The 12,294-nt window shown below is 40.7% G+C and overlaps 1 protein-coding gene across 3 annotated transcripts in view; it reads right to left on the bottom strand.

Annotated features, from left to right (window-relative positions):
- Positions 1-10,176, bottom strand: part of LOC109219212 (telomerase reverse transcriptase) — a 23,374-nt gene extending 13,198 nt beyond the window's left edge. For all 3 annotated transcript variants that reach the window (XM_019383654.1, XM_019383656.1, XM_019383655.1), the window contains exon 1: positions 9,646-10,176. In XM_019383654.1, the coding sequence (XP_019239199.1) occupies positions 9,646-9,942 (297 nt within the window). In that variant the 5' untranslated portion in view covers positions 9,943-10,176. The remainder of the gene's footprint in view (positions 1-9,645) is intronic.
- Positions 10,177-12,294: the final 2,118 nt, after the last annotated feature.

Raw genomic sequence — 12,294 nt, 5'->3', positions numbered from 1 at the left:
GCCGCAATTTTTTTTTACTTTTTTTTTTGTAATTTCAAATTATTATTTTTTTTGTTTTTCTACCCCCCTCCCGGGGAAAAAATTATTATTTTTTATATATTTTCAGTAATAACTACGGGTTCAACTGAACCCATAACTTTCGACGCGGAGTAAAAATTCATTAAAATTGCAAAAATAACAGATATAAACCCATAACTTTAAAAATATAATGGGTTCAATATTAAAAACATTAAAATTGAATCCATATGATTTAAATTCTGGATCCGCCTCTGCGTTGGGAGTATGAAATTTGGCTTAAAAATGACTCTCACGCGCCTACAAGGGTGAGGCAAATCACACATGGAATCTAGTCAGCTTTTGTGTTAAAGCGGAACAAAAGAAATGGGGTTGGAGGGCCAAAATGGAACAAGGCTGAGTTAAAGTGCCAAAATAAAAAATTGGGCCAAGTTTAATGGCTTGTCTATGTATTTGGCCATTCTAATAGGTACAAGCCAAGTGTATCATAATATTTTTAACGGAGAAGGGTCAAAAATATCCTTCTACTATCGAATATTGTTTAATATTACCCTCCGTTATACTAATCGATCAAAAATATCCCTACCGTCTTACTATTAAAACAAATATGCCCCCAAGTTAACAAAGGGTGGTGGATTTGTGTCTTAGGTCACAGGTTCAAGCCCCCACACCATGCAAAGCAAAAACCTGGTATTTAAGTGGAGAATGGTAGAGGGGCGGGCCCATTATCCACCGAGTTTCGAAGGTTGCGGTTGGTCCAAAGGATCGGCTCCAGACGGATTTCTCGGTCATCAAAAAAAAAAAGAGGTTAACAGAGGGGCCACGTGGCGGCCATTTAAGCTATTTGGTCTATTCAATTTATTTTTATACTGACCCGACCCAATACCCGATAACATCCTACCAAAATCTGAACCTAACTTTTTTGGTTCTCACTTCATCTCCTTCGTTAGAGCCTATTATCGGCAAATCCACACATTGGTAGATCCAAGAAAAGAAGGTTAAATCTCCATAAAAGTAAAAGAAATAATCTGTTTATATTTCTTATTATTCAGACCCACAAAGTTATAATATACAATGTCAAATCTGGAATTCCTCAAGTTACTCCCATTCTATCAATTTCAAAAGATAACTCTTTTTTTCTTCTTTTTTCCCTCTCTAATTCCTTTCATGAGGGATGAAGTCTAAAGCGAGAGAGCTTCATGTTAGAGAAGAAATTAAATCCCAAAATTGGGGGACCAGTAAAGAAAAACGAAAAAGGAAAAAAAAAAGAAGAGAAAATTAAACCTTTAGTTTATGTGCTCTTACAGGCATAGATCAACTGATGCGAGAATGAAGAAGAAGAAAACAATTACGGCTAAGCTAAAACTAGGGCAAGATAAAGAGAACTTGATTTTCATTCATAATGGTAAAGGATAATTACAGGGTATATATCACCCACTCAGCTGCTACAGGACAAAATACCATAACTACTGTGTTGGACTAAAAGGTATTCCCATAGAATAATTCATGGGACCTAATTACAATTATGTAAACTATAGACTAAAACTTATAAGGGACTAAAGTGTACTGACTAAATACTTTGACTAGCTTGACTTCCTAACCAATTTAACGGTAAGGTTCCTTTCCTAAAGCATCACGTACAAGCTCCGCAAGCACAACTATCCTCTCTCGTATCAGTCCTTCCCCGTTAAAATCTTCCTTGTCCTCAAGGAAGGAAGGTGGGGAATCAAACCTTGAGTGCCTGGTAATCTTCCCATGTGGCATGTTCTGGTGGTAGACCATTCCACTGAACCAACACTTGTGCTACAGCCTTGTTGCCTTTCTGAATCATACGTCGCTCCAAAGTTTTGTCAGGTTGAGGACAATATGGGCCGGAAAGTTCTAAGATAGGAGGGTGTGAAATGCTATCTGGTAACTCATAGCATGCCTTGAGCTGGGACACATGAAAAGTGGGGTGGAGCAATAGCTGAGGAGGTAATGAGAGTTTGTATGCGACGGGTCCAACTTTTTGTAGAATCTGATAAGGGCCATAAAATTTAGTTGATAGTTTCGAGAAATGTGTGGAGGACATAGTGACCTGTCTGTAGGGTTGGATCTTTAGGTGGACCCAGTCTCCTTCTTTGAAAATTCTGTCAGACCTATGCTTGTTTGCCTGTTCTGTCATCCTTTGTTGTGCCCTGTGCAAGTGGTACTTGAGCAGCTGCAATTTGAACTCTCTTGTAAGCAGACTCCTGTCTACTTCCTCCACTGCAGAGTCACCAGCCATGTAGGGTAAGTGAAGAGGGGGAGGTTGTCCATACAAGGCCTCATAAGGACTGCATTGTATGGAACTACGGAAGGCAGTGTTGTACCATAACTCAGCTGCAGCTAAATATTGAAACTAATCTGACTGTGAGTCTGAGCAAAAACATCTGAGATAGGTTTCTAGGCACCTATTGACTACCTCTGTTTGGCCATCTGTTTGAGGTGTAAGCTGTGGAAGTATTGAGGGTGACTCCAAACATGGCAAACAACTCCTGCCAAATTTTGCTTGTAAAGATTGGGTCCCTATCACAATAATATCCTCAGGCATACCATGTAGTTTATAGATTTGATCAAAAAATACTTGTGCAAGGGAGCTGGCTGTGTAAGGGTGGGACAGACCTAAGAAGTGAGCATACTTAGTTAGTCTGTCCACTACCACCCAAATGACTGACTTTCCCTTTGATTTTGGCAATCCCTCTATAAAGTCCATGCTTATGCTGCTCCATGCTGAATCTGGTATTTTATTAGGTTGTAGCAAACCAGGGTAAGGAGAGTTGTCATATTTGTGCCTCTGGCAGATGTCACAAGACTTGACATACTGTTGAATATCTTCTCTCATCTTTTTCCAATAGAACAGGGCTGCTACTCTTCTATATGTTGCTTCCATGCCTGAATGTCCCCCCACAGGTGTATTATGCCAAAGCTGCAGGATTTCTCTTCTCAACTGCTCATCGGACCCAACCACTAGTCTTCCATTCTTTCTGAGCTGCCCATGGTTGAAAGAATACCCTTTGCCTTCCTGTTCTCCTTTCATCAGAGATTGAATTAACTCTTTCAATGAGGGGTCCTTCTCCCAGCTTAACATAATCAATTTCAGCAGATCAGTCTTCACTGTGGACAAGGTTAAGGCTGTTAACTCCACTAGAGGTAACCTGGATAAGGCATCAGCAACCTTATTCTCCTTTCCTTTTTTGTACTCTATTGAAAAATCATACTGCATGAGCTTTGTAATCCATTTCAGTTGTGTTCCTGTATGCAACTTCTGTTCAAGTAGGAATTTCAAGGCCTTCTGGTCTGTTTTCACAATGAAGGTCCTCCCAGTCAGGTATTGAGACCATTTGGTCACAGCCATGACAAGGGCTAGCAGCTCCTTGTCATATACAGAGAGTGCTTGGTGCTGTGTGGATAGCCCTTTACTAAGGAAAGCAATTGGTTGCCCCTTTTGCATCAAAACTGCTCATATTCCTACATTGCAGGCATCTGTCTCTACTACAAAGGGCAAGGAAAAATCAGGTAGAATCAGTACTGGGGTTGTGGTGAGTGCCATTTTGAGTTTCCTGAAGGCTTCATTGGCTTTTTCAGACCAATTAAAGCCATCTTTCTTGAGTAGATTAGTCAGAGGTTTGCTAATGACTCCATACCCCTTAATGAACCTTCTATAGTATCCAGTAAACCCTAGGAAACCCCTTAGTAGTTTGACAGAAGAAGGTGTTGGCCATAATTGTACTGCTTCTATCTTCTTAGGGTCTGTCTCTACCCCTTTTGCTGAGATATAATGCCCCAGATACTCCACTCTATCAGCAGCAAAGACACATGTACTCTTCTTCACTAACAGTTGATGTTGTACCAGCAAATCAAAAGCAATCCTCAAATGGTTCAAATGTTCCCCCAAGCTTTTGCTGTAGACCAGTATATCATCAAAGAAGACCAGGATAAACTTCCTAAGATGTTTCTGAAAAATGTGATTCATTAGCCCCTGAAAACTTGAAGGTGCATTAGTTAGGCCAAAAGGCATTACCAGGTATTCATAGTGGCCAGAATGGGTTTTAAAAGCAGTTTTTGGAACATCTTTAGGGCCATCCTTATCTGATGGTAACCAGCTCTTAGGTCCAGCTTGGAATAGATTTGGGAACCACCTAGTTCATCTAACAGTTCCTCAATAATTGGGATTGGGAACTTATCCTTCACTGTTAACTTATTAAGGGCCCTATAGTCAACACATAACCTCCATGACCCATCCTTTTTGCCAACCAACACAACTGGAGAGGCATAGGGACTAGAGCTGTATTGGATAATACCTTGGCTCAATAACTCTTGCACCATCTTCTCGATTACATCTTTTTGGATTGGAGAGTACATGTAGGGCCTGGAGTTTACTGGTATACTGCGTTCCAACAAGGGAATATGATGATCAAAGACTCCCCTGGAGAGTGGCAATTGTTGTGGCTCACCAAAAACCTCACTATATTCTCCCAGCAATTGTGTGACTTCCTCTGGTTCTGTCTCAGAACTAGTGACCAGTTCTGCTATCTCCCCTTCACTTTTTACCCTTACCATGAAGAATTGAGACCCCTCTACAAACATTTTCTCAAAAGATTTAGCATCCACAGTCTTAAAGGTAGAGGTTGTATGCCCTTAAGTGTTAGCAATTTTCCCTTGTACTCAAATTCAATCAACAGCTTCCTGAAATTGAATTTGATGTCTTCCAATGGGTATAGCCATTCCTAGAACCAGATCACTCTTCCCTATGGGGAACACTAGGAAGTCATCTTTAAACATTGTTCCCTGCATCAACCGTTTAAACCCCTTACACATCTTATCAGTGGGAATTTCTCTTCCATCAGCCACCTGAACTAGTTGTGGTTTGATCTTTTGGATTACACACCCCAGCTTTCTGGCAGTCTCTTCATCTATGAAATTATGTGTTGATCCACAATCAATGAAGACTTCCAAGGGTCTCTTGTCGGTATAGCCCCTAAGCCTCAAAGTTCTGTAACCCATGGATCCATTTAAAGCTTACAAGGAAGTGGCACAGTTTTCTGATGGTTCTGTTACCATTCCTACCTCTTCTTCCTCTAGTTCTTCACATATCTCCTGCTCTTCTGTACCAACATGCTCCTCAATCACCTCTAACTCAAGTGAATACAACTGTCTCTTGGCCTGGCATTTATGACCAAACACATACTTTTCATCACAAAAGAAGCATAACCCTTGAGCCCTCTTCTCTTCCATTTCTGATGGGGTAAGCCTTCTTCTCCTGTTGTTATCCATTTTAGCAGTAACCTGTTTCCTCAAGTTGTTGGTAGTATTCTTTTGTGTTGTGCTAGAATGATGCCCCATTGGTCCTTTATGAGAGAAAGAACCAGCCACACTACTCCTGATAGCTTGGCTTTGGGCTGCAAAGTTGGTCTCCTGCAGCCTAGCTAAATAATATGCTTGTGGGAGAGTAGAAGGGTTCCCCACTCTGACAGCATTGCTAATCTCGGGTTTGAGGTTGTTTAGGAAGATGCTTATAGCATGCTCCACTGATAGATTTAGCCTGGTCATGACACTAACAAAAGCTCTTTGGTAATCTTTCACACTACCTGTATGTTTGATATTCATCAACTCAGTCATAGGATCTGAATATTCTGCTCCAAAACTATCACACAATGCCCATAAGTACTCTTCCCATGTTGGAAGAGGCATTTGTCCTCTACTCCTCATGTACCCCAAGTGTCATTGCAGGGCATCCCCTTCAAAATGCATAGACACCAACTTCATCTTCTGTTGAATGGTGATCTCTTCTTCCGAGAAAAACTGCTCCACCTTGTACAACCATGTCCTCAGATCTTCCCTATTGAACTTAGGGAACTCAACCTTAGCATATTTGGTGAAAGGAATGTTAGGCAAGGGAACATTGGCATAGTTTTGGTGTATGTGGTAAGAAGCATTGTTCTGTGTAAGGGGAATCTGCTGGTACAGGGGTGGTGGAATGTGTGTGGGTTGTGTATTATAGGCAGGTGGGAATTGAGCAAAGGAATTGTAGGGTAATGATATACCAAGAGGGTTTCCTTGGCTGAAGGTTGGTATGTTTGGTAGTTTCTACCTTGTTCAGGCAGTGGTGAGGGGTGAAGAAACTGTGGCATAGGATACCTCATGTAGCTGGTCTGTGAATTTTGATTGCTCATGCCTACCATCGCTATATTATAGTTAGGGAAAGCTGAGTTTGGGATATGAGGGTAGGGTTGTGTGGAGATGTTAGGAGCCATAGTCGCTGGTGTGAAGTTGCTCACCATAGCTGTTACTGGGGAGGGCAAATTACCATGGCTTAGCAGGTTTTGGGTTGCAGGAATGGGAGAGGAGCTGATTTGTACTGGGGGTCTAACAGGAGGGTTGCTCGTTTGAGAATTAAGGGCAGCTGCTACTGTAGAAGAAGAGGTTTGCAATGGAACAGTACCTTGAAGATGAGAATTACCAGGTGAGTTCAGCTGAGTGTTGCTTGAGCTTGCTGGGAAAGGGGAAATCAGATCCCCAAATCTTAATGGGGTATCTGATGGAGAATACAGCTCCCCTTCACCAGAATTGATGCCTTTATCTCTCTCAGGTCGCTTCCCTGCAGCTACAGCTTCCTTAAGCTCACGCATGGCAGAAACTTGACTCTGAATGGCTTGTTCATGTTGAGCTTCAGATTGGTCTTGTCTCTGATTCAGATTTACCATGTCAGCAGACATTTTGTGAAGGATGGACATCACCTCCGACATTTCTGACGCCATAAATCCTCCGAGGAGCAAGATCGTGCTCTGATACCACTGATGGCGAGAATGAAGAAGAAGAAGAAAACAATTACGGCTAAGCTAAAACTAGGGCAAGATAAAGAGAACTTGATTTTCATTCATAATGGTAAAGGATAATTACAGCGTATATATCACTCACTCAGCTGCTACAGGACAAAATACCATAACTACTGTGTTGGACTAAAAGGTATTCCCATAGAATAATTCATGGGACCTAATTACAATTATGTGAACTATAGACTGAAACTTATAAGGGACTAAAGTGTACTGACTAAATACTTTGACTAGCTTGACTTCCTAACCAATTTAACGGTAAGGTTCCTTTCCTAAAGCATCACGTACAAGCTCTGCAAGCACAGCTATCCTCTCTCGTATCATCAACGATGAGAATTCAACTTTATCTTGATCTTTCTATAGCAATGAGAGTTCAGTATTTGTTGTGTCCGCCTCATAGCTCTTTGTCACTTTGTGTAATTGTCGAAACAAGGTAAATGAATAGGAGGCTAAGATCTATTTGTGCTTTGCAACTTTTTAGAGCGGTATGGGTGAAGCTGAATTTCTTTCTCACTGGTGGTGGCTATGGAGGTGAGCCGAAGGGGTGAGAGAGGTGATGGTGGAGAAGAGGGCGTCGGCAGCAAGCTTCGCCGGCGACATAACAGGAAAAACTTCATAGGGATGTTGAATATGGGTTTAATTTTTAGGGTCGGGTACCGGGTATTAGGTCGGGTCAGTGTAAAAAATAAATCGGGATGGACCAAATGACTTAAATGGCTGCCACGTGGCCCCTCCGTTAACTTGGGGGCATACTTGTTCAATAGTAAGACGGTAGGGACATTTTTAATCGATTAGTATAACGGTGGGTAAATTTATATAATATTTGATAGTAGAGGGATATTTTTTACCTTTTTCCGTATTTTAAAACATAAGAAAGCCTCTATACATGAATGATTTCTTTGTGGAAAGGTTTTTATATGCATGAAAAAAACAAAAGGAAAAAGACCAAACAATCACACGCGCTCATAAATATGCACCAACAGTCACAACTTTCAGCATAAAAATATTTGAATCTGTTATACAGTGCATTCATATTTAGCATGTCAAACTGATTCTTTTTCCTGGGGTTGTCATTCTACAGTCCATATTCTTCCATTTGCCAACATAAAAGTGGCAAACAGCTGCACCATCTGACATTGGAAACTGGTTCAACTTCAAGAATCAATTAATGTTGTAATCGGATAAAAGATTCGTCTGTAATGTAAACGAGAATCATCTTAGTAATAAACTAACAAAAGGAACTTTTGCGCTGATTTGGGTACAGGAAAAACACGAATGTAGTTAGTCCAAGCACAAGGATGAAATGATCCTAGGAAGGAACTGATCTTAAGGCTAGATATGCATATACATGAATCTTATCCCCATTAAACTGCTGAAACAATAACATTGGATCATCACGTAAATACTGAGTACGAGCTATTTGCGAGACCGAACACATGAACCACCCTGCAAAAAACATGGAGTTCACTCTCAGGGTTCTGTCGAGTTTGTCACTGTTGGGTGTGCGAACAAAGTCCTACATTGGTAGCTGAAAAGATTGGGAGTCTACATATAAGGTGTAGGGATTTCTTAATGGTGTGAGGCCTTTTGGGGAAAACCGTGCAGGTTTGGCCCAAAGCGGACAATATAACACCATATTAAGAGTGTATTTGGGCTACTTTAGCCCAACAACTGATATCAGAGCCCAGGTTCAGCAGGATGAGTATGGAGATGGCAGAGTAATGGTGCGGGGCGGCACGCACACAAGAAGAAGCTAGTTGCGGGCTTCGGTTGCCATAATACTCTAACAATGTGGGTGGCACACATTATCTCGGAAATTGACTCGTGGATCGTGGTAATGGGCCACGTGGAACTTAGTTCGAGGGGGAGATTGTTGGGTGTGCGAACAAAGTCCCACATTGGTAGCTGAAAAGATTTGAAGTTTACATATAAGATGTATGGATCTCTTAATGGTATGAGGCTTTTTGGGGAAAACCGTGCGAGCAGTAATCTCGAAAATTGACACGTGGATCGTGGTAATGAGATTGTTGGGTGTGCGAACAAAGTCCCACATTGGTAGCTGAAAAGATTGGGAGTCTACATATAAGGTGTAGGGATTTCTTAATGGTGTGAGGCCTTTTGGAGAAAACCGTGCGGGCTTGGCCCAAAGCGGACAATATCACACCATGTTAAGAGTGTCTTTGGGCTAGTTTAGCCCAACAGTCACTTTAAACGTAATATGCAACAAAACTCTAGCATTCGAGCTCTGATTAGCCTCTAGTAAGCAAACCAGCAGATCTTAGCTTAGCTGTACATTTCAGCCATTTCTAATCACTTCACAGGGTTATACTCAGCCGAGAAGATCATCATATTTTGCTTTTCGTGTGTCAACCATGTTGCTTTTTACTTAATTTATATTTAAACATAATATTTTCCCCTTATAGTATCTACTATTCCATATGTTTTCTAGAGAATCATTTCAAAACAATTCACATAAACACTCATCTGACAGAGACCTTATCAAAAGTTCAGCTCAGAAAACAAAGAATAATGAAGAACACAGTAGATAAAACATTATTCCAGAATAATTATAACGGCAAGGAACAACCACATAATATTATACCTAAAAAAGAAAAAGAAAAACTCACAGAGAGGAACAGTTTCCCCGCCAAAAAAATTGAATATCCAAATTTTCCCGCCAAAGTCCGACGACTTCCTTTTATTCTTAATTTTGTATCCAAATGCATACTTTTCACAACAACAATTACATTAAAACTGATATAAAAAGAACGGATACCTCAAGGTGGGACCAGCGGCAGTGAGGATCGTACACGCGGAGAGGAGGCGTGCTATCAGAGAGGACAACGAAGCATTTGTTGAGAAGCTTCCGATAATTATCTGGATCCTTTTCCCTGATCAGAAATGACGTGGCGCCATTTTCGCCGACGCATCCGAGGCACTGGCGACCCTTGCAGAGGCAATTCGCCGACGTTTTTGAAGGAACTAGAGATAAAATTGTATCTCCTAGAGTACGTGCACGGTTGTGGAACAACCTCCATAGAACCGGTGGAACTCTCCGTCTCTTCGTCGACATCGCCGGACGGCGAGTGGGATCGAACTGAGAGAGGTGTGTTAAGGAGGAGGAGAGGATTGTGACTTGTGAGTGAAAATTAAAGCTGCAGTAAGTTTTTAAAATATTTAGGAAGTCGTTTGTTTTACCCAACGGTTATTGGGGTAAAAGTCAACAGTATTGAAAAATCTGCTACTTTTCTTTTGTTCCCTCCCGATAACTCTGTTTCCCGAAGTTAAACTCGATTCTGAATTCACATTTGCATAGTGTTAACTGTTAAGATTTTGGGCTGTAATGTGAGCCCTTTAAACTCCCTTGTTAATAGCTTGTTGGGCAAAAAATCACTTGTTTTTTTTAAAACTGTTTTTCGAAAAAGAACTTTGGAAAAAATAGTTTGTGTTTGGCTAATCAATTTGAAAAGTACTTTAGAACAATAATTCAACTTTGGCCAAACTTTTCAAGAAGTACTTTTAAGTATCAAATTACCAATAAGGACATAAAGAGATTTGCTGAATAATTAATATTATATAAGTAGATAAATAATCATAAATATTTATTATTAAAGATAATAATAATTAAGTTTTTATTTTATTTAAGTAAAATATAAAAATAAAATTAAAACACACTTTGTTCTTTCAAGATAATTTAAATATATCAAAAAATTATTCAATAAATATGAAGTTCATCCCAAAGGTCACTATACCGTACTTAATTTAAACTAGGTAAGGTCATTTTGGTATATATAATATTTTGCTAAGGATATTTTTAGTAGGAAGAAAAGTTAACATTGTTGGAAAAATTAGATTATGGAGAATAAGATTAGCGTGAGGCGTGTCAAGGACACTGTCCATAAGGATATTTCGCCTAAACCGTGATGAATTAAATTAAGTGTATCCCCTAGGATTCAACAAGCTCTTCTAGTATAACTAGGAGCAGAAACAACAAAATGTGACGACCCCAAAATCGACCCGGTCGTGAGGCGCCTATCGTGAAACTAGGCCAGCCGACACATTTCCAAAACAATTCAACATTTCATTGATAACTGAATTAATACCATTTTCAATTGAAATCCCATGAAAGATATAAAATCAAAACCAAAATAAGAGCGGAAAGTAAAAGCCCGACCTCGGGTGTCATTAAGTCATGAGCAATGTACAATAGTTCCGAAACAAAAACAAGACCAAAATAGTCTGAAAATAGCAACAATGTACTAAAAGGAAGATAGAGAAGGATAAAGGCGGAACTACGATCGCCAGGCAGTTACCTCGCTATCTCCGTGAAAAAAATCCGCGATTGGAATAGTCAACAGCCGCTACCATGCCCTGAGATACCTGGATTTGCACACAAGGTGCAGGGGGTAACGTGAGTGCACCAACTCAGTAAGTAACAAGTCCAAACTATGGACTGACAGGTAGTGACGAACCAAACCTCAACATGTGACACAATTAAACTGTACAGTAAAGTAGGCATGCTTGCAGTTCAAGTATTCAGCTCAACAGTAAGTAAATACAATCTAAACAGTATGGAGTATAAAGCTCAGCAAATCTCTACGTACCAATGTACAGAAAGCATGAAAATGTACCATGTACCTCCACTCTCAAGTGCTCAACCACTCGGTATTGTATATGGCCATCCGGATCAGGGAAGATCCATCCCGGAATATATACACATTAGTGACAACAGTCATCCAGTACTGAGGAAGGCCATTCCAGCCCTATGGAGAAGATCCATCTCCAGGTATAAGTACTTCGGACAAGATCCATGTCCAGGGAAGATCCATCCCTCAATAATATCAACTGCGCTCACTGGGGGTGTGTAGACTCTGGAGGGGCTCCTTTCAGCCCAAGCACTATAACAAGCCAACGAAGGCATAATCAATAATCCGCTGCGGCGTGCAACCCGATCCCATATTGTCACTCATAATCAGGCTCTCGTCCGCACTCTGTCATCACTCTCTAGTCTCTCACACACACACACGGGCTCACTTGGGTCTCAACAGTATCGACGTGAAGCCCTAACATGGTGATTAGCATGATTTACAGCTCATTAACTTAATCACATAATCACAACACAAATATCAGCAAGAAAGAGTCGCTAAGTGGTGCCATGGAATGATCTAGGCCGCCATTCTCACGGTGCACGCCCACACGCCCGTCACTTGGCATTTGCGTCACCTCAATATTAATCATAGAACACATAGTTCGGGGTTTCGAAACCTCATAACCAAGTTTGGAAGCGTTACTAACCTCAAACCAAGCCAAACTCTAACTCGCGATGCCCTTGCCTTTCGATTCAGCCTCCAAATGCTCTGAATCTAACCAAAATCAGTATATTATCATCAATACACACAAAAGGAATGAAACCCACACAAAAATT

Source organism: Nicotiana attenuata, unplaced genomic scaffold (assembly GCF_001879085.1).
Source record: "Nicotiana attenuata strain UT unplaced genomic scaffold, NIATTr2, whole genome shotgun sequence".
NCBI classification, from domain to species: domain Eukaryota; kingdom Viridiplantae; phylum Streptophyta; class Magnoliopsida; order Solanales; family Solanaceae; genus Nicotiana; species Nicotiana attenuata.
This window is presented reverse-complemented; position numbering and strand designations above follow the sequence as displayed.